This window comes from Epinephelus fuscoguttatus, linkage group LG5 (genome assembly GCF_011397635.1).
Source record: "Epinephelus fuscoguttatus linkage group LG5, E.fuscoguttatus.final_Chr_v1".
Lineage (NCBI taxonomy): Eukaryota > Metazoa > Chordata > Actinopteri > Perciformes > Serranidae > Epinephelus > Epinephelus fuscoguttatus.
The window spans coordinates 24,721,225-24,743,107 of record NC_064756.1 but is presented as its reverse complement, the minus strand read 5'-3'; the positions used below and the strand labels follow the sequence as shown (position 1 = coordinate 24,743,107).

Genomic DNA, 21,883 nt, shown 5'->3' with positions numbered 1-21,883 from the left:
TCCCACTCTATCTGGATTTTCCAGCTCCTTATATTATGTTGTTACCGTTTCAACCTGACATCGTCAACGTTTCATACGGCTGCAACAGGTGCCATCTGGCTAGCTGCAGCGTGTCATAACTCCACAAAAGGTTACGTCCAGTTGCATTACAAACAGACGCCACCTGGTGGCATATCATGCTGCCGAAATCACAGACAAAGCGACAGTATTCTGCAACTTGGGAATGAGAACAGGCTGAAATGTCACTCAAATTAACAAAGAATCAAATTTACCACAAAGAGATGCAAAGGAACTGCAAAGAGAGACAAAATAATTACAAAAAAGTGCAAAACAATCATAATGAGACCAACAAAATGACCAAAAAATGGCCTCAAAGAGACACAAAATAACTTTAAAGAGACACAAAAAGAGTTTAAACAACTATAAAGTGTGTGTGTATCTTGCTCTAAATAGGAGAGGTGTGGGGGGCCTTTTGCATATCTGTGCCCAGGAGCCCCATTGTCTGAGAATCCGCCCCTGGATGGGCCTATTATGTCCATATTGTGATATGAGATTAGATATCTTTTTGGATATTATAATATTGTAAGTGTTGTCTCTTAGTTTTAAAGGCTGCATTACAGTAACATGATGTGATTTGCTGAACTTACCAGACTGTTTTTGCTGTTCAGTTATTTTCCTTTACCCTCTTAGTCCTCATATCCACATTACTGATGACTGTTTATTAAAAATCTTTCATTGTGTAAACTCTGCAATATTGTCGCAATATCAGTATTGAGTTTTGTGGTCAAAAATATTGTGATATTTGATTTTTTTTTTTCATATGGCCCAGCCCTTCAGTATGATAAACTACAAACAAGGCTAGCTTACCAATGAGGCAAAAAGGACAGTTGCCCCAAATTCAGTATCAATTGATTTTTGGTTAGTTAATCAACTGCAAATTGACTGATAAGGTACCCTTCATTGTTATGCAATATTCATAACTCCCTTTTTTGTTTCCCTGGACAGTGTTTCCTTGTAACACAAAGAGAAAACACATAAATGTAGGAATATACTAATTTGTTTATCTGACTCAGATTCCTAAAACTCGTATTAGCTTTCTCTGAACTTTGATATTCTTGCACAGAACACACACCGTAGATTTTGTCCCTCATGTCCTACATTTGAATCATAATAGGCTCTCTTTACAGTCACTGTGGGCAGGAGGAACAATTAAATGACCATCTTTCAGTGTACATAGTGGGCATGGGAGTATTATTTTAAGATTGACTTGTACCTATCTGAACCTCTACCTGTATTTAATTTTTACATTTTCAACACAATAGCTCCTCCGCACAATCTGTAACAACAGGAGAGAACAACAAGGATGAAAATAAAAATAACTAATAATGATAAGTAAATAAATATAAAATGATGAAAGTAATAAAACAAAAATCATAGTAGTCACATGTGTTACAGGTTGACATAGTGGGAAATTGAATCCTGAGCGTTGGTCATGCAGGAAATTGAACATATTATAAAACCATCACTCATACAATGCTTGTTTTATAATACTGTTTTTGTATTTTGTATTGCAGCATTCTAAGTACCCTACTTTTTCTTGAATGTATTTTACCACCCAAACTCAGAACCAGCTCATTTGATTCCAGATATTTTAATATCTTTATTTCATTGCAACAAATAAACAAACCACACTGAGCCAGCACAACATATGTCATGTTTAAAACATGACAAGACAGATTTTACAGTTTTTTTCATGATGTGTTTTTTTTTTTTTTTTTTTGATGTAACAGTAGACGATATCAATATATTTAACATCAATATCACGTATGCATGTTTCAGTCAAGGCTATATAGTTTAACACATTGTGTGACAATACCAGCAGTGTCATACCAGATAAATAAATAAGTTTGTATGAAATGGTACGAACGTAAAAAGAAGTCTTTACATCTTATAGATGTGAATATAAATAAATAAATAAATACAATTAAAAAACACATAAGGCATAATTGGAAAACAACATTACTTTGAGCCACGCAGACTTGAGTAAACAACCACAGGTTTTAATCAGTTTACCCGTACAGCGTGTTTGCTATCAGACCGAATCATCTCAGACACTGTGTTTAACAAGCAGCTCAAATCAGCTTGTGACGCAGCGGCTTGTTTTCCTAACATGATCTTTGTAATCACTCACAGCGTCCTCATGGCCTAAGACAGTAGTCCAACGACATTTTGTCTTCACCAGGATTGAGTTAAAATTCTTTTTGCCACTGAGACTAACCCTTAAAAGTGTAAGAACTAATCTCATCCTGTTTCTTATCAACTCCTGTCATTTGCTCCTATAGACGCTACAGAGAGGCCATTTGCTGATGGCTCACACAGGCGGGCGAGAAGGAATCCTACACATCAATCTCCAATAAAGATTTGAATCCCTCGTCAGCGGCAGAGCAAGAACTTTTTCAAAGCTGTGATGCTGAAGCCCTTGGACCTCATCTTCACCTTAATGTCCTCTTGAGTCTGTTTAAATGGAGTCTTCATCAGATAGGCAATCCTCCTGAAACCTTCCTCTAGTCCCATGCCAGTGGTGGCTGAACAGGGCTGGACGAACCAGGCCCTTCCCTCGCACAGTTTTTCCAAGTACAGTGTTAGGCAAAGCGCTTCTATGCTCATAGCTTCGTGGAGGTCCTGTTTGTTGGCAAAGATCACGAGAGGAACTCCTCTGAGACACTCGTGCCTCAGGACCTGGTGAGTGGGGGAAGCAGATGAAAACACTTTAAATGCTGCAGTATGAAACACTAAAGCACTGTAAAACATTTCAGACAAATAGCTCCATTGCATGAGGATGTTGTGTTAAACCTCCATCTATTAAGCATTAACCAATATAATATAAACACTCAATTTATGGATTATAGTTGTAAACAGAGATAAGGACATTTTTAGCATTAATTAATGTGTTTGTGAACAATTATAACTCCTCTTATGGAGCATCCGTGCCAGGTGCATGAACACATAATGGGAGATTGATAGTAGAACAGTTATAATGTATTTATTTATTCATTTATTTATCAAGTAAGTATTTCGTTAACTAGAAATCTTCTTCACTGTACTGGCAAATGAGCAAACATGATGATGACATCCACGAGATCCTGCTCAAAACTGATTAAATCTAGATAAGTGAGTCATCAGTTAGGATTTAGTTTAGTTTTGATCACATTTATATACAGTTTTAAACCTGTCTGTGATCATTATCATTAAATATGATTACAGCTACAGTGTGCAGTGTTCATTAAAATTACTTAAAAAGTTACAGTTACAGTTGTTGACAAATACATAAGCAATTTAATGTTATATTTGCTTAAACTGTGCTATAAGCCATTAATTAAAGATTAAATCTCAGGACATTCATCATTCTGCACATTGAAGCTCAAACATTCAAATAAAGTTACAATAAGGAAAACACATTTTTGGATGGAGCAGGACTTTAAGGGTTACTCTTAACAATTATCAAATATTCTCTGATTTAATTACCCGACGCAGTTCCTTGCGGGCCTCATCCAGCCGCTTTTGATCCCAGCTGTCCACCACAAACACCAGTCCAGATGTATCAGGATAGTGATGCTTCCAGTGGGGCCTCATCTTCTTCTGGCCTCCGACATCCCAAACTGTGAGGCCTGGGCTGCTCCTGTCTGTCTCCAGTGTCTCCACATTAAAGCCCACAGTTGGCACGGTCACCACGCTCTCGTTGTACTTCAGTTTGTACAGCAGGGTGGTCTTTCCTGCTCCGTCCAGACCCAGCATCAGGACGTGTGCTTGTTGCTGAGGCTTGGATTCATGCATGCCCATGTCCTAGAAGTGCAGCTCGTGTCTATATATGGGAAAAAAAGATGGCTTCTTCTTTCTGTCCAGCTAGCTGCCTGCTCCCAGTGGCTCCTTTTGTACTGACTATCTGTAGGCTTAGTGTGTCTGGTCTCTTATGGAGACTGTCCGCAATCAGTATGCCTTATGTACTCACAGGCAGTGACCCCTCCCTTCTGTTGTGATGGGATTGCTCTTGCCCCTGCGTAGCTTTCAGTAAATCTATTTATAGCCAAAGTGACAGTGCAACTAACTGCATACAGTTCTCTGGTTGCCACAGCACAGTTAGGGGAGTCATATCACACCTGCTACAGATCATCATACACAGCAGCAACCAGGAAGTCCATGTTTGGTTTAATGGCAAGATTGGGTTTCTTCCTGTCTGGAAGTCTCGTAGAAGTGACATCATTTTGTTGGAGGATTACTTGCCCCGGGCAGATGGGTAAATGTAGTTTTATCTTTAGACTGACAATATGTAGGCTGAATGTGACTTCAGGAAACCTCTAGCATATTTTGAATTATCATGATAGATTAAAGTGTTGTACAATATTGTACTACAGTAGGAATGGATAGTATGATCCAAATGTTTATGCTGGCTGAATTCTGTTTTGATTTTTCCAATAAAAAGATTACTGTAAAAGTCTGCGTCGTGACTTTAGGCTGATTGATAGATTACATTTCTGGATTGTTACTGGTTTTTGTAGCTGTTCTCAGTCTCATTATGTGGGATTCAGACAATTTAATTATTGATTAGTGTAATGTCATCCAACTTGGAATAATCAGAAAATAATGACGTCAGTAGCAAAATAAACTTGGTGTATTGCCCAGCCCTTACATCATAATAAATGTGGACTGCTGTAATCTTCTAATCACCCAGCAGGTGGCATGGGCTGACTAAAGTCAAGCTTTGCAAAAACTGAAGGGTCACTGTCCATTGTTTAGTCTCTTCGACTGCAAAAATAAACCACGACAGACCACTTTGTGGAGAAACCTGGCAAAAGAACAAGCATTTGTAATACTTAATGGGAATATTAAAGGAATGCTTCACCCCTCAAATAACCATTTGTGTATCAAGTATTTGGTCCATGTTAGGTTGAATTTGTGTAGAAGACATTTTTTCTTGCATCCCTACACAGTGAATGAAGAATCCAAAAAAAAGAGACAATTCTTAATGAATTAAAGTAAAAGGGTGCCACGTTTAAAAACAGCAGAAATATCTCAAAACATCTGTTTACACTTGTCCCACATCTTCAGCTGTATAATCAGTCTCATTTCTCCAGTCAGGGCCGAGAAGTCTCGAACACACAGCCTTTTCTGATGGGGAACTGAACTAAATGTAAAACCTACCTATTTCTCTCTCAAGCCAGACTCAATTGACAAAAACAGTAGTTTTACCTTGTTGAACACAGGGGATGTTGGTCTACTGCTGCCTCAATTAGTCAGTTTGTGTTACTGTGTGACTCTAGTGTTTTAAATGGTTAGTTGAGATTCACCAAAATCACACAATAACACAAATAAACCATCTGATCCAGGCAGAAGTAGACCAACATCCCCCATGTCCAGCAAGGTAAAATTACTGTTTTTGTCAATGGAGTCTGGCTTTGAAGAGAGCATAGGTAAGTTTTACTTTTAATTTTTGGATGATTTGTCCAGCAGAGGCAGAAAAAACAAAGTTTTCTTCACAGATTCAACACAGGGAATATTTGATATACAGATGTTAATTTGGGGGGGTGAAGCATTTGTTTAATATTCATGGTGCCGTTTGGATTTAACCAAAGTGCAAATCTCCAAAGCATACAGGAAAACAAGTTGTCTTATTTTTACTATCACTAGTGACATTTCTCCTTTTCCTAGGATAAACTGTAATCTATCTGGCATAGCATTTTCTGTATGTCTGTGTTGTTGTCTCTGCTTTATCTGTATTACTTTCGTATTTATATTTTCTAAAAAGAAACAAAACACGAGCACAAAGAAAATGATCATTTATCATTTTAATGTTACCTTTTTGATTTACATTTTAAAATTTCAGAATTCTTTTATTTAATTTTTTTTTTTTTTTTTTACAGTTTATTAAAGTCAACAAAAACAAGTACAAATGCCACATAAACACTCTGTAAGGTACATTATCAAGGAAGAATGTGAACAGAAAAAGCACAAACAGTTTTATCTGATATATATCTCTGAAGTTAAACAATCCAGGAACAGGCGCATTGCTTTCTTCATTGCTGTATAAACAGTAGAGGGCTGATACTAACATGAGGACAGTATGTACATTCATCTTACAATTCCACGTCTCTCGGAGACATCTCTTACGACGATGATATTCTACATGTGAGTTAACAAGGTGTGACACCGAAGTCGTGCAGTGTGCATGGCATGATCGACTGCGTTACATTAACACCCGAGAAGTAGTTTTGGCAGCAGACTTCATAACGGGAAATTAACAGTTAAAAAAATAAGGCAACAATAACTCGTTTTCATTCAAAGGCTTGTTACATTTTCAGTTACAGTTCAGGGAAAAGTCATGTGTGATCAGGATGAAGACGACAAGGCATTAACAGATGACACTGTGACAATAAGGTGTCGATTTCAGTACATGTGCTGTGTATTTCATGTACACTTATGAAATGATAATGTAAGAAAAGTCAGATAAAGGAATAGCGTGTCAATATGTAAAAAAAAAGAAGCCTACTAAAAGGGCTGTAAATCTCACATGATAACTCAATTATTACCATACAAGTTTAAATCAATAGTTATTTTATTTTCAATTGACGTGACAAACCTTGTAAAATAATAATTAGCAGCTCCAGTGACAGTAAAATATTACGTTGTCACCACAAGGTATTGCTTTGAACAGTTGTTTTACATTTTAAACCCATCTAAAGTGAGATTTGCTTTGACAACCTGCTGCATTATCCAACAGTTATTACATTATCAGTAGTTGCATGGATTCTGAAAAGAGGGGGATCAAATTAGAGTCTAAAGAATCAGAGAATCAGAAGAGAAATGAGACTTTATCAGTACAGAAACTAACAGCAATCATTTTAAGTGAACTAAGACATTCAACATCTAAACGTATAAAATTCAAGACAAAATTCTTACATCGAGAATTCCCACGTTCAGCACGTGTGGTGTGACCACTGTGGTTGGTTCTATTGCTGTACAATGTGAGTGATGAGATTTGAACAGGCGTATGCACATTATCATTTGTGTTGTTCATGTGTAAAGGGAATAAATTCATATTTGCACCAGTGATGTGTGTTTGATCCAGGACTAAATAAAACAAAAATAAATTCAGTGCAGTCTCCCGGTAGACGTCAGTACAATTAAATGTTGTGGAAACACACAGTTAGGAAACTAAGAATATAAAAATTAGTGGTCACATAGACTCTGAGTGATAGACATCACCTTTGAAATAATGTGGAAGTGAAACTTCATGCTAGCTTGTATATTTTAAATTTCTCATTATTGGCTAGACAATGAATTGGTTAACGTGACATCTATCACTGTTTCTTCCCACACACGCGCACGCGCGTGTGGGAAGAAACACACACACACGCGCACACACGCACACACGCACACACACACACACACACACACACACAAATATTGGTGCAGACACATGGGCATACCCATAGCTGCACAAAGCTAAATCTGTTTATTTGCATAACAGTGACCCAGCTTGCATTACGGTATCAGAACAAAAATGGCTAAGCCTAAATGAAAGACGTTTTCTTACGAGTGTCACTTTTACAGCAGTAAAAGTAGAGGAGGGGGAGGCGTGGCGTGGTTTGATGCACTAACGTCTGTAAATATCTGTGATAGAAATAGTTCTCGCTCAAAAAGTTGCGGGCTCAGTTTTTAAATCTTTCATCTTAAGCCTATCTTACTCTTACTTATATAGATACTGTGTGTTGTGGATGGGTGGTCTATTGCTCGCTGGCCTTGCCTTTAAACTTGACCACCATGACGGTGATGTTGTCAGGGCAACCACGGTAGAAGGACTGGAGGACGATGCTCTTGGCGCCAAAATGAGGCTCACCCAGTCGTTCCCTGATGAAGCGAACCGCCTCCTCGTTGCTGAAGGTGTCCCACAGGCCGTCCGACGCCAGGATCATGAACTCTGGCTGCAGCTTGTTCAGGTCGAACGACATGATGTCTGGATCGGGAATGACCACGTTGAGGTTCTTCAGGGGGTAATCGCCCAGGGAACGGGACATGGCCAAGATTCCCTGGACGCGCCACGAGCCATTGAAGCTGATGAAGCCACCTGAGGAGGAAGAAGGGCAATGGTTGGAAAGTGATGAATCAAAGAGCGAGAGGTGGATGTGCGGAGGATGGAGGGACACAAAGGTGAGAGGAAAAAGCAGAGAAACACATGTTTTCCACGTTACTGCCATTATACTGCAAGACAAAAGATTATTTTTGTTCCTTTGAAGCATCTGGCAGAATGTCCATCCATTTCCATCAACTATGAGACCGCTGTGTTCACATCAAAGTGCAAATAATAATATGGATCAGTGCCACTGACATGTTTTCACTCAGTGCTCACCGTTCCTGCTTGTGGAACGCAATTGTTTATGTTGGATACATTTCAATTCATGTCACATCCTGTGAGTACAGCTGTGTATCCTCACTGGCTTCGACAGATTTGCAAGCAGGGAATTGCACTGGAAATGATAAGATGAAGACTTCCATACTAGGTCACGATGCCTCCCTAATTCCTAGCAAGCAAGGCCACAGCCAGGATTTTAAAAATACTGAGGTTGAGAGTTCAGGCTGTAAATAATCCCATTATGTGTACCTCTCTATTATAAACTGCACTTAAGTTAGCTAAAATCTCCAAACTCCCAGAGATCACAGAGGACATGACCTTGCTATCCTCAATAGCAGCTACTTCAGCAGCTACTGCCTCTTGAGTTAAGTGTTTTGACGTAATTGTTGGGAAACATAATGTACAAATTGCAACTACAATCAAGAGCGACATGAGTCACTGAGTTATTAACTGAAGCAGTTAGCTGCTGAGGGCAGCAGTTGAACGAATGAATGCATTAATTAGCAAACATTAATGTCCTCACATTATCATTAGACTGGGTTTATTTGTCTTCACCTAACCAACAGCTTGCATTTATTTGACATTAATTCATGTCATTATTTAGTTACTTTTCATTCCTGTACAGTCAGCACCAAGCATAGATGGATTACTGAACGGGCCTACTGGGCACAGGCCCTGGCGCCAAAAGTGTCAGGAGTTCTCCTGGCCTTCATTGGCAAAATGCCACTCAAATTAACACCTACCAATCAGGAAGAGACACAAAGGGACCACAAAGCGATGCAAAGGAACCGCAAAGAGACACAAAACCACAAAAAGATGCCCAACAATGACAAAGAGATGAAAAACAACAACAAAAAACAGAGGCAAAACCACCACATAGCCTGTCTCTCTTGATCCTATGTAGGAGAGGTGGTGGTGCCTTTTGCATATCTGTGCCCAGGGGCCCAGTGTCTCATAATCAGTCCATGGCACCAAGTTTATTGAAAATGCAACGTGTCAATCAGAGGACTGTCAGGCATCAAACTAACGTAATCAAACATCATTCTTGTGCTACACCCACAGACTGAAAAAAATCACTAATGTCTAATAACTGATTTAAAAAAAAATCTTAATATGACATCAACAATGTATCTTAAGATCTGCAGAATGTAATAAAAAAATGAAAATAAATTACTTTACCGGTACATTCTATCAAGTAAATAAATAAATAAATAAATAAATAAATAAATAAATAAAATAAAATAAATCACATTAAAATAAAAATAAATAAATAAAAATAAAATGAAATGAAATAAAATAAAAATAAAAGAAAATTAAATCATAGTAAAATAGAATAAAAAAAACATATAGGATCTTCCCTCAGATTTGGTCAACAAGTCTTATATACAAGTGATAATCTTCATAACCTATAAAAAAACATACAGAAAATTTAAGTAGTAAAAGTCAACAAATGAAGAAAGATACAAGAACAATAGAATATCAACTACCATTAAGGAAACATCAAGTAAACAGTCAATGTAAAATGCTTGCTAAAAATGTGCTGTATTCTTTGGCTCCTACAAGTCCATTTAGAGGCACAAGGATTTAGTGGCATCTAGCAGTGAGGTTGCAGAACTGAAACTGAAACTGTATGCTTAGCATGTGGCAGACATATGGTGGCTGAGAACATGAAAATGCGAATGGCCCTATCTAGAGCCAGGGTTTTGTTTATCTGTTCTGGGCTACTGAAGAACAACATGGCAGACTCTGTGGAGGAGGACCTGCTCTGTATGCAACTGCTCATCTAAGGTAATAAAAACAAAAAAAACTAGACGAACGGAACATAGTCATGAATATTACACATCATTTCTGCTACTAGATGCCCCTAAATTCTGCACACTGGACTTTTAGGATACGTTGTTCGTCCAATTTAAGGGATTTCTGTGGCTCCATATGAAGATGTCCTCATTTATCATTCTTTCAGTGCATAGACGACACTTCATTTAGCATTTAGGAGTTACCGCAGTGTCAAGAAAATCAGGTTTCCCTCATTAATATGTAAATGTACGCAGCAAAACGCTTCAAGACTCTAATCAGATCATCAGCTCTACCTGTGGAGCCGGTGGTGTAGGTATAAAGTTTCTATCATTAATTGTTCCTGCGTGTCTGTCTTTACAAGAACGTGTCACAGAGACAAACACCACTGTATCAAGATGATGGTACTTCATGAGAGAGGATGAACTGTAGTTTCTATACACAGGTAGAGAGATGATCTGATTATATGCCCCTTATTAGTACATTAGTGGTTTCTGTATATCTGTGATTAAAACTAGATGCCCTCCTCACTGAAGTAAAAACAGTATGAAATCATCTGCTGTATCATAACTGCAAGCATGTTACATGAATGCAAACCTAATCTGTTTTTTAGTACCCAGTCAGACCATTAGATGGAGATGGCGGGCTATCCTGACAGTGACCACACTGACTGACTAATCTGGCAACCTGCCATCAAACTCTCCTCAGCACAGAGAGTATGCAGATAGGGCAGGAGGGAGAATTATGCCTTCAAATACACCTTAAATACTGTGCACTGTCTGGCTGCATTCGATAACATGCTGCTTCAGAGGCAGATTGTGTTATCAGTCACTGGGGTTTGATGTCAGCCCAAGCACACAGACACAAGAGGTGGAAAAAAAGGATAATGGTGCTCAGCTTTGATCATAAGAACACTTTTAATGCTTTCATGACAACAATCTGAGTTTTGATGTTCCCCTCTAGTTGTAACTAAAGCCTTGTTCTCCAGCTCAGGAGAAAAACATCAACTGGTTTGGGCCGCAGCCGGTTTCTCACCAGCCTTTTTGATCCTCTTGCGTTCTTTGAGCTGGTAGGGTTTGTGGTCATGCGACAGGGGAATGGCGTTGCCGTCCTTATCGCAGAGAACTCCACGTGAATCTCCGACGTTGGCCACTGTCAACTCCTTGTCGGACAGCAGGGCCACCAGACACGTAGTACCTGAAACAGATGGAGGAGAGAGGCGAGCAGGACGGGAACAGAGGAAGATGGAGAAGGAGAAGGTTGGGGGAGAAGGAAGTACGTGAGAACAGAATTAGAGTGTGCTACATGTAATACTGTAATTTAGTACATTGATAGAAACCATTCATGGACAAAATAAACAGACAAGATTGTCGGTTTATGGCATGCAGCTTATCAAATTCCTGACAATTTACATACAATACATTTTTGCATATATCATACAGCAAGACTAACTCTAAGTTGGCGAAAATGTTGGTACATGAGTTGCTGAGTTGACGTCATTTCTGCAAAAACATGGCATACGAAAGTAAATGTTCAATGCTGTCCATGTAGAGTGACCTAGATTAGTTAGAAAAGTTATTTATTAGCATACGTTGGGTAAAACAATGTTTTAGTAGTGTTAGGGGATGTACTGGTGCAGCTGGGATGACATCACATTGTAATGTAAAGCCTCAATGTGTTGTTTAAATGCTCTGAGCAATAAAGTACAACACATCTTCTTTGTAGCGTCCATGTTGTTTCCTGGTTATGAATGAAAGCTCATGAACACACCAAAGTCAGAGGAACAACCTCCCAACTCAGATAATGGGACCATACGAGGACCATGTCAGGCTGTAGATCAGAGAGAGGCTAATTGCTAGCACCAGCATGCTAACAGCTCATGATAACGATGCTAACATGCTAATGTTTAGCAGATATCATGTTATCTATCTTAGCTATCTATTTTAGTGTGTTAGCAGCTTACATTTGCTAATTAGCGCTAAACAGAGTATAGCTGAAGCTTAAGTCTTCTGTCTTGCAGGTATTTGGTCATAAACTAATTTAAATTGACCTCACGATGGCGCTAGATGAAAAGGCAGGAGATCATTTGAGTTAATATGATTTAATCTGAAGGGGATGTAAATGTGTGACAGATTTCATGGCAGTCCATCCAACAGCTGTAGAGACACTTCACCCAGAACATAAAATGTCGACCTCATGGTGGCGCTAGAAGAAATGTCAGGATATCAGTTGGTCATCAGGGTTCATCCTCTGGTGTCCAGGAATGGACCACTGACGGAGCGACACTGCCATCGCTAGAGCCACACTCTGGTGCTAGTGTGGCTGAAATAATCCAATGCTGCCATAAAACAGTCCTGCTTAAAAATTAAGTTCCGCCTGACAAATTTTTATCAACTCACGGTATGTATTGATATCACCCAACCCTAAATATAGCAACCTTAATTAAAAACTTCAGTAATCCAAGAAGAAAAGCTGCCTCCCTCTCTCCCTCCCTCCCTCCTGCTTTAAAGCGAAACACATGAATCATGTGCAAACATTGCAAAAACTCTTTGAAGTAACTTTTCTCCCTTGTACCACTCTCTGAAACGCTTTCATTTCTTCTCCTCCTTCCTCTCTTTGTTTAGCTTCCCGGCCAGGCAGAACAGAGTCTGGACTCAGAATCTGAGGCCTATTGTGTGAGATCCAAAGTCCTGTAGAGAAAGAACAGATCTGCCTGTTTGGCCATCTGCTCACACAGAGAAAAGACAAAACTGCAGAGAGAGACAGAGAGGGAGAGGGGGGAACAAAGGAGGGAGGAAGAAAAAAAAAGTGGAGAAAGTAGGGGGTCCTACTAGTCTGGACCACCCGGGCAGAGAGGAGTTCCACATCTGGGTGTGATCCTGACTGACAGCTTACAGTATGTCTCTGAATACAATAAATCTATTTCCCCCATGAAGGGTCCTCTGATTCAGTTCTACACCTGATGCCATCACAGTACGTGAGGAATCACATGAGAGTGGTAACACAGGCAGCAGTGGATGCAGATGAATTGAGGATGAGTGGAGAGAGCTCGGAGAGGAGAGGAAAGAACGAGAGAAGAGATTACTTCTCAGCAGGACAATGATTTTATTACTCCCATTTATAGCTCAGGGTGAGAAAAAAGTGATAAACAGAAGAAAAAAGTAATTGACAAAATAACTATGAGGAAAAAGCACAAGCTGGAAGCAAGGCTCATATGAATGAAGTGAATATTGATGCCACTTAATTGTAAATGACTTACTAAGTCTTTTACGCTGTTTGTGAAAAATCCATTTCTATTAGTTTCATCATCGTATGCATCCCTAATCCTGCTGCTGGTGCCTATAGCTGCCGCTGCACTGTGCCATGCTGTCCAGCTAATTATCCTTATCTAGTTCCCATGGCGATGGAGATAATGGACTGAGGTGCCTTGCTAGCACACCCTTCCCCAATTAGCCCAGCCATGCCAAGCACACGTTCAGCATTCCCTATTAAAATGGCACCATGACCTGCATGCACCCTCTGCTCACGCTGCTAATTATTGGCTTAGCTTGGCCAGGCACACCTTCAACACTCCAATAAGATTAACATCTCAGCCCCCCGTTAGTCTCCCACTCCAATTTGTATCATTGCACTGATTCACTCCCCCGGAGTTCGACTCTGGAGAGCACAAGTGTCCATATAGCAGCAGAATACACCCCATGGATTTATGGTCTTAACTGAGCTGCTTGGCATTTCGGTGAAAAATGAGAGGGTAGGACTGAAACCACCCCTCCCTCGCCCCAGCTCATTGTCTCCTTCAAACTCAAACGAAACACAAAAACACTACCTGCCCATTAGTCCACCCACAACATGATGATTCCCCCCTCCCCAAAAGAGCTGCTGTCCTCTCTCACCTGCCCTCCTTGGACTTGCACTGTTAACATTTAAAGCTATTTTTAGCGTTGTGCGCTGCATAAAGCATTTCAAACTGCTTTCTAAAGTCTGTGCGGCACTCTGAATTTGCATACTATGCCACTATGAAGCTTAAAAAACCCCTCTGCTTTCATAATGTATAGTTTTTACTCCATTCATTCCTAAATAACTAGCTGCCTCGGGGGCCAGCCTCTGCCTTTTTGAAGCCGTATGTGAGATTCCTCTTTGGGCTCCTATGTACATGTGAAGCAATTATTTCTCCAGGATGTTTATTCTTCCTTTTATAATTCTTATGATACAAAATAGATGGTAGATAATTATCCAACATAAACCGCAGTGGCATACAGGTCATATCTGGGAACAGCCCATGATGTGACAGGTTTATGGATCTGAGTATCTCCTCTTATTATGCAAGGTGGTAATGGCAACCTTGTGGGTTAGGAAGTGGTTTTAAAGAGTAATCGACCAATTTAGAAATGTACTCCTATTCCCTCTAACACTGTGGGAGTCCCGATGGACAGTTTTTTAAAAAAGGATCAAAATCGATTCACCAAATATCACAATTTTTACCTTTAGAGAGACAAACTCTAGAAAAACATGACTGTGGTTTATAATGATAGTCAGTGTACTGTTATGTTTGTATGCCGTATGAAATACTGTTCGTTTTATTCCACACATTCCTTTTCTTTGTCACAACCTGGTGCCTACATTACCCACAATGCTTAGTGTGTAATGCTAGCAGTGGCTGATGTAGCCTCAAGCACAGATGAGAAACAGGCTACAGAGGTGTAGTGAGCTCACTCCTTCCTATCTCGTCACCCCGAGATTTTTATCTTTTTCAAACTTGTAGTCTTCAACTCTAACAAATGCTGCCGACTCTGCTTTACAACTTTTATCTCTTTCCTCTTCACACAACCAACAGGGTGCAGGAAAACTAGCGCCTGGAGTCTTTACACACTTTAACAACTTTAAACACAAAAATCTTGAATGAAATCAATGAGTTTTTCATGCGGCGATCAGTCGGAGCACTTTTAAATCCAACATCAAACCTGCAAAGGCTCCAAGGTTGCTTGACATGGTAGATAATTCATCACAATGAGAAACCTTCCTATCTGACGGTCCTGCAGTCATGCAGCGAGCAAGAACGGCTTTAAAAGAGTCTCCTTGGTGAGTTCAGCAAACTCAGGCGATGGAAATGTTGAAGTCGGCTGTCAAAAACCACTGCGATGATGAGCTGTGTGGTTATATAACAATAACTGTCATATCTCAGATGTCAGAGCCTGTAAAACCTGTTTCTAGGGACAGAGACTGATGAGATTTTATTGATACCAATGCCATTATTGATTCTGTTTATAGGTCTGATTCTTTATCAGTTCCCTTATTGGTTCCTGATGAGTTTTCTGTGCAGAAAAAATTAGGCCTACACAAGTTTTTAGCATTAACGCAACTGTTTTATTACCTCTGAGTCTGAACACTGTGTCGAAACTGTGTCATTATCTAAAATGGATAAAATGAGACAATATTTGTACAGCACTCCTTTCCATTTGAATGTTTTGAATCACATAAAAAATCTGCTAAGCCTGCCTGCTTGGTGCTAATGTTATCATACCACAGGATATTTACCCTCAGTAACTGATTTGCTGCTCTTCTGGGAAGCAGTCACTCGTGTGTAGTGTCAAAAACATGGAATTTCTGGAGTGTGAGCCCGTGTTGTGTGGAAAGATGTTTCAGCATATTGCTGGTGTTTCCACTCTTACTTCCAAAAATCATTTTACAGACATTACAAGCAGCACTGTTGTCATATTTCCTCTTAAAACGAAGCCAGGCTTTGGACTGTTTATTCCTCTCCACTATGACTCTTTCTTGTTGCAAGTTTCCTGCAGTATAGATGCATGAGTTTGAAATCATTGTTTTTGTTATGTAAAGACGTCAGAAAAATATGCCGGCATCGATAAAAGCAACCGATAAGCTCGGAAACCTACGATTCTGGTGAATTGGACAATACCTCCACCTTACACGTTTCCCAGTGCACTTTTGTCTCCACTGTACATTAATGAAACTTAAATGGGATATTATTATCTTTTTGTGTCTTCTTATTCTTTAATTTAACTTGATTCCAAAAAACATTTTGTCTTTTTGTGTCCTGCAGATACACACTTCTACATGTTGCCAATCTGTGGGTCCACATTTTTATGCAGTCTTGCCAAAGGTTGCAGCATTTGGGCACTTAAGCCTGATTTATGGTCTGCATTAAATCAACGACGTACCTACGTTGTAGGTTACATGGCTACGCAGGAGGCTCGCTGTAGCCCCCAGCGTAGCCTGACGTTCACCTCCCAAAAAATGTAACTACACGTCGAGGCGAAGCAGACCCAGCGCAGACCGAGAGGGCTGTGATTGGTTTGCTTGGTAGCAACACATTTCCGGTTCCGTATTTTCAGATTGTGCCATCCCCGCCATCTTTAAACATCTTCTGTTGCGATGTAGATGTTGCAGTATTAACATACTTTCTTCGACATCCAACAACTCCAACTCCAGCAAGATTCTCTCTCTCTCTTGGTCGCCGTTGTTCACTGTGACCGGAAAAGCCGGAAGCTAAACAAAGAATCAACTAGAGATCACGATAACCACTCAGGAAAGGAACGCAGCCCCCTACCGCTCTGGCGGTGACTTGCACCGCGACGAAATGGAGTGACAGAGAAGTTCAAAGGGTTCACGACAGCGTCACAGCAGTGACGTAGGTACGTCATAGGTACGCTGCAGGACGATAAATCAGGCTTTACACTGTAAAGCACAACCCAAAATACAGTATGTACTGCATGGATCTGTATCAGTATCATCAAAGCCCTTTTTTTATTGATTGCTATCTGCTAAAACCTTTGATCCATCTTCGATCCTTTATTTTTTAGCTGGCTACACAACAGCTGTCAAAACACCTCATTGGAACTATTCTTGAATGCGCAGCTGAACAAGTGAACCACAAAGCCACACACAACAACAACAGCAAGCGGTCTCAATTAACAATATCAACACTGACAGCAAGCAGTCAACTTTGGGTTAAAAAACCCACAAACAGTTGGTTTGTCTCTATTGCAGAAACACAGAACAGACTCAAAGTAGAGTTTCATCTCATCTTGTTTAAAAAGACTTGGTAGAGTCACAAGCTCTCAGTACTCTGCATACAAAATTGCAGAAATTACACCTCTCGCTCCACAGGTACGTGTGAGTCACTTTTTGATCATCTTGCTGTAACTGATGTGAAATGAGTCAGATACACTGGGTGAAAATTGTTCTGACCTGTCTATGGTTACTAGGGTGATAAACAATTAAAGTAAGAAAAAAACAGTATAAGAACATTTACAGTGTACATAACTGGGGCTGTAAGACCAGTTTTGTCGTTGCTATTTGATGCCACTACAGTTGAAATGACGACTTGACAAACAGAGTGAACTAAAGGAGTAAACACTGAGGAGTTTGAACAAACTGCTGCAAACATACTTTGTGTGACCAAACATTTAGTTGAAGGAGAATGGAATGTAAAGTGCTTTCTTAAAGTAATCACACACTTCACTTAGGAAAATAACAAAGATTAACATCACTGGAGCCAGAGCAGGAAGATGAAATGATAGCATCACAGCAATCACAGAAAAAAAGAGCTATCAACTGCATCAACATCCAGCTAAATATAATCACAAAAGCAAATAAATGCAAAGCTTAGAGAAGCAAAATCTAAATGACTGGTGCTTAACAAAACTGAGCTGCATTCTGAAGAGAGTTTGAGAACATTCATATTGTTTGTGATGACACTTTAGGAAAGTCTGAAGATTTCTACACAGGAAGTATATAGTTTTTATAGCGGTATACTGTATAAAGATAAATTATATTGCAATACAATATCAACAGTTTGGCACCAGTAATATGAATACCTTGTGCTGCATTACTGACGCAGACGTATTCCCTTCCTCCCTGCAGATATCTGATTTCTAAAAGCTTCTGCTTTCTGGGAGTTTGACACTGAAATGATGCTGAGTGTGTTCACGTGGATGTGTGTGTGAACACGTAGTCTCCACACATTCATTGTTTTATATCATCTGTCCGTAAAACACAAAGTAAGTGTTGTCATGATACTGGAACGTCTAACTTTGATACAATACCTTCAAAAATATTGATATTCAAAACCATTTTTGATACTATGGAAAAAAAATTGACATTAGGGGCATACAATCTAAAGTTTTTAGAGAAATATAACAATAACAAGGCATTGACATGACGACCACTTTTCTTTTTCTTAGCTAGTAGCAGAGAACAGCAGAATGGCTGTAGTGAAACTATTGAACTATTGAAACTATTGAAAAACTATTGAAACCGTTTTAAATATTCAGAATCGATATGTATCGATAAATTGATACTTTAATACCTGCTTTTTTAAGGTATATTTAAAGGTATTTTTTTCTCTTCTAGAAGATAGATGGTGAGAATGTTTTCCCCAAAATATTCCTGCACATATTTCCATGATCTAATCACAAATCTTAAACGTTCCTAACCTGAACTGACACTTCTCCCATCGTTGACACAAAAACATGAACAGCCTTATCTAGAGCCAGTGTTTGGTTTGTCTGTTCTGGGCTACTGTAGAACAACACGACCCACTCTATGGAAGAGGATCCACTCTGTATGTAGGTATAAATGGCTCATTCTAAGGTAACGAAAACAGAACAATTCTTATTTCCAGGTGATTACAAACTAATGAAAACATAGTTATGAATGTTATATTCCATTTCTGCCCCTAAATCCTGCACACTGGACCTTTAAGACAGGACGCTCGATGCAAGATGACTTGGCTGAATTTACAGTCTAGTCTCTACATTGCTGCTTGCAACAATAACTACTGATTAATGGACTAATGCACTACTCAAGACTGCTGTGTGCTTGCGTGGGTGCAAATGTGTGCTGAGAAGCATGCCACACAGCTACATAAAGGTTAGTACCAACAGAATACCACAGCGCATTAAGGAGACTGTTTCCATAATAGACTCTAAGCTCCTGGCCATTCCATCAAAGTCCCATCTCCCTTATCTTTCTTTCAAGCGCTTTTGTTCGCTGATAAACAACAGAGGGATGAATGAACAGGGGGATAAATCTGATACGCTGTTGTCCTGGGGACTGGGAGCTGAATTGAGAGCGTGTCTCTCTATTTTCCCCTCTCTCTTCCTCCCCTGCCAGCTTAATTTAGGCCCCGATTGCGGCAGAAAGCAGGGAGCTGTGCACCCTAAATGATGCGATTGTTGAATCAGATACAGAGACAAGAATGCACAACAATTACTTGATCAGCAGATCCCCCCCTGAGACGCTGACAAGAAAGATAGGACAAATACTGCAGCAAATTCAATCCCTGACTGTCTAATGCTTGGATTAGACGACACAGGAGCATTTTTTACTGTAATGGAGCCTGACTGTAAAGTTTATCTATAAGCGCCGTGTCAGTCCTTTTTACTGTGCTCTCCAAATAAAGGATGATAGAGATATAGTGGGATAAAAAAAAAGATTTGGACAGATCTTTGGAGCCTGGATGCAACAGGTCACGTAGCTTAAGAACAGAAGTTGGCAGAGGGATCAGAAGGGGAGATTTTCTTTGTAGCCGACATAGATCAGAAAGTATAAAAGAGGAAGAAGAGGTTGAGAGCGGGGAATTGTAAGAAAAATGTAATGCAGCTGCAGCACATCAACCTCTACTGTTCTGTAATATAATAACCAGCCGTCGCCTATAGAGTGGGCGCTCCAGGGCTGGAAATTTTAATTCTTCTCTTTAACCATCAGTGTATCATTTGACTCATCACTGTCTAAAGCATGTGAGGCCTTCCCAATGGCCCATTCATACCAATGACCCCCTCACCTACTTACAGCTGTTAGTGCAGGTTGTCATTTAGGCCACACACTGTTCAGACGCTCTATTTAGCTTCATTTTAGTGGCATCGCTGTGTTCAAAGAATCTCAGCAATTAACTTAGCAAGTTTAACGTTATATCATGGGTAAAACTTTTATTTTCAAAACCAACACTGCTTGAAACTGGAATTTCCCTTTACAGAACAATAACACTACTCATCTCTGTCATTAGCCACTCCATAAAACCCAAACCTTTTCACTGTGCCACCATTTCTCAGCTGAGAGTGGGCTGGAAACAACATGAAGTCAAAGATGTCTGTTAAAGATGTGAAGGAGAATTTAGAAAGACTTGAGTCAGACTGTACCTGTGGTACGTGTCCATAGGATCCATCATTTCTACACTCCCATGATTGTAAGCAACCATGCAATGCATTCTGGTAGCTCAGTGCTGTTTTGACCGACGGGGCAGTGTTTCGTCATTTGCATAAGTTTGGATCTGGGCTACATTACGTGAATGAGGGGCATCCAGTGTGACTCACCACCTCTGGAGACTACTGAAATACTTCTAAACTAGGTGTCATCAATCTAAAATAAAGACAGATTCACCTACTGCTTCGCTTATTTCTCGCAACAAATGTTTCCAGAAGCACATTTTGGTGAAGTGCTTTCGTAATATAAGAAAAAGTTTCCAAACAAGCTGCCATGTTGGTCTAATTTTATATCTGGAAGCAGACAGACAACAAGCCCAGTGGCACGCCCATCAAGAGTCAAATGCTGGAAGCGGTGTGACCCCTTGCGTCCAAAAATGCCCCTGTGGACACTTACATTACATTATGTAATGCAACAGTGGAAGTAAATGACGTGGATCTGTTGATGTTCTGAAGATAGACCAAATTGTTTTCATTTTATCTTTTTAAAATCTGTTTTCTGTTAAAACCTAATGATTTTCAGACTTGTCTGTTTTATTTTACTGCCCTTGTGAAGCACTTTGTAATGTGGATCCTAAAAAGTGCTCTGTAAATAAAGATTATTATTATAAGTTTTATGATCTTACATAGATGCGTTCTTACTGTGTTGTTTCATGCAGGCTATACAAACTTGGCCAACCTGGTGAAAAATGTAACTTCATTCCCAAAGTTGGAACTGAAAAATAGGAGTAACAGTAACAAAAGTAAAACCAAATGGTTGTCATATTGAGAACGGTTGCTCACGCTCACCTTCCTTTCCACTCATATTTATCAACATGAATCCCAGTGAGATTATATGAAAGTAATCTTTAAATTTATGCAAGATAGATATAAGATAGGTATAACATAAATGGTCGAATAGTGCTGGAGGAATAAGTCCTTAAACCCCGAACAAACCCCCGGTTTTTGAAAAGGTTTTTGGTTAGATGCCTGAAATAAGGTTTGAGTTTAGCACAAACTTAAGAGACTTTGGCGCTTTGTTCTACAACATAAGTAAGTAAATACCCCGCAGGTAAATTTAGAAGCTTTTATGTGTCTTAAAAAAGGCAGCTGCTAACAAGTGGGCGTCATCACACTGAACACAACTTTACAGCCTAGTTGTGGTGGTCCCGATGAAGTCATGTGACTGTAGTGTAGTTTGTCTATAGCCTAATGTTAGCTTTTTACCTCTGGAGAAAGAATCATAAAAGTGGTGCTCATTTATCAAGATTATCTTGCTGGACAAAATGTGTAAGTATCACAGTTTTGTTTGCCACAGAGTTTCAAAAGCCAAAGGAAAAATCCTACTGGCTTTTTGACAAGAGAACTGGGGTGATGCCACTTTCCAGTTCGGCCTACAAATAACCTTCATCCCTGCACCACTCTATGGTGTGTCACTTTAAAATTTGCTGCTGTAATGAATTGTGTGATGGCATTTTCT

General features: G+C 39.7%; 2 protein-coding genes across 2 annotated transcripts in view; both read right to left on the bottom strand.

Moving 5' to 3' along the window:
• Positions 1-1,709: 1,709 nt before the first annotated feature.
• Positions 1,710-3,986, bottom strand: LOC125889435 (ADP-ribosylation factor-like protein 14). Its single transcript, XM_049577458.1, has 2 exons — positions 3,526-3,986; positions 1,710-2,739 (listed from the first exon to the last, which is right to left on the bottom strand). The coding sequence occupies exons 1-2, from the start codon at positions 3,838-3,840 to the stop codon at positions 2,434-2,436; spliced, it is 621 nt and encodes a 206-aa protein (XP_049433415.1). The 5' UTR covers positions 3,841-3,986; the 3' UTR covers positions 1,710-2,433.
• Positions 3,987-5,828: 1,842 nt separating this feature from the next.
• Positions 5,829-21,883, bottom strand: part of ppm1lb (protein phosphatase, Mg2+/Mn2+ dependent, 1Lb) — a 61,135-nt gene continuing 45,080 nt past the window's right edge. The window contains exons 3-4 of the mRNA XM_049576714.1: positions 11,237-11,398; positions 5,829-8,122 (exon numbers count right to left, since the gene is read on the bottom strand). Coding sequence (XP_049432671.1) covers positions 7,782-8,122; positions 11,237-11,398 — 503 coding nt within the window. The 3' untranslated portion in view covers positions 5,829-7,781. The remainder of the gene's footprint in view (positions 8,123-11,236; positions 11,399-21,883) is intronic.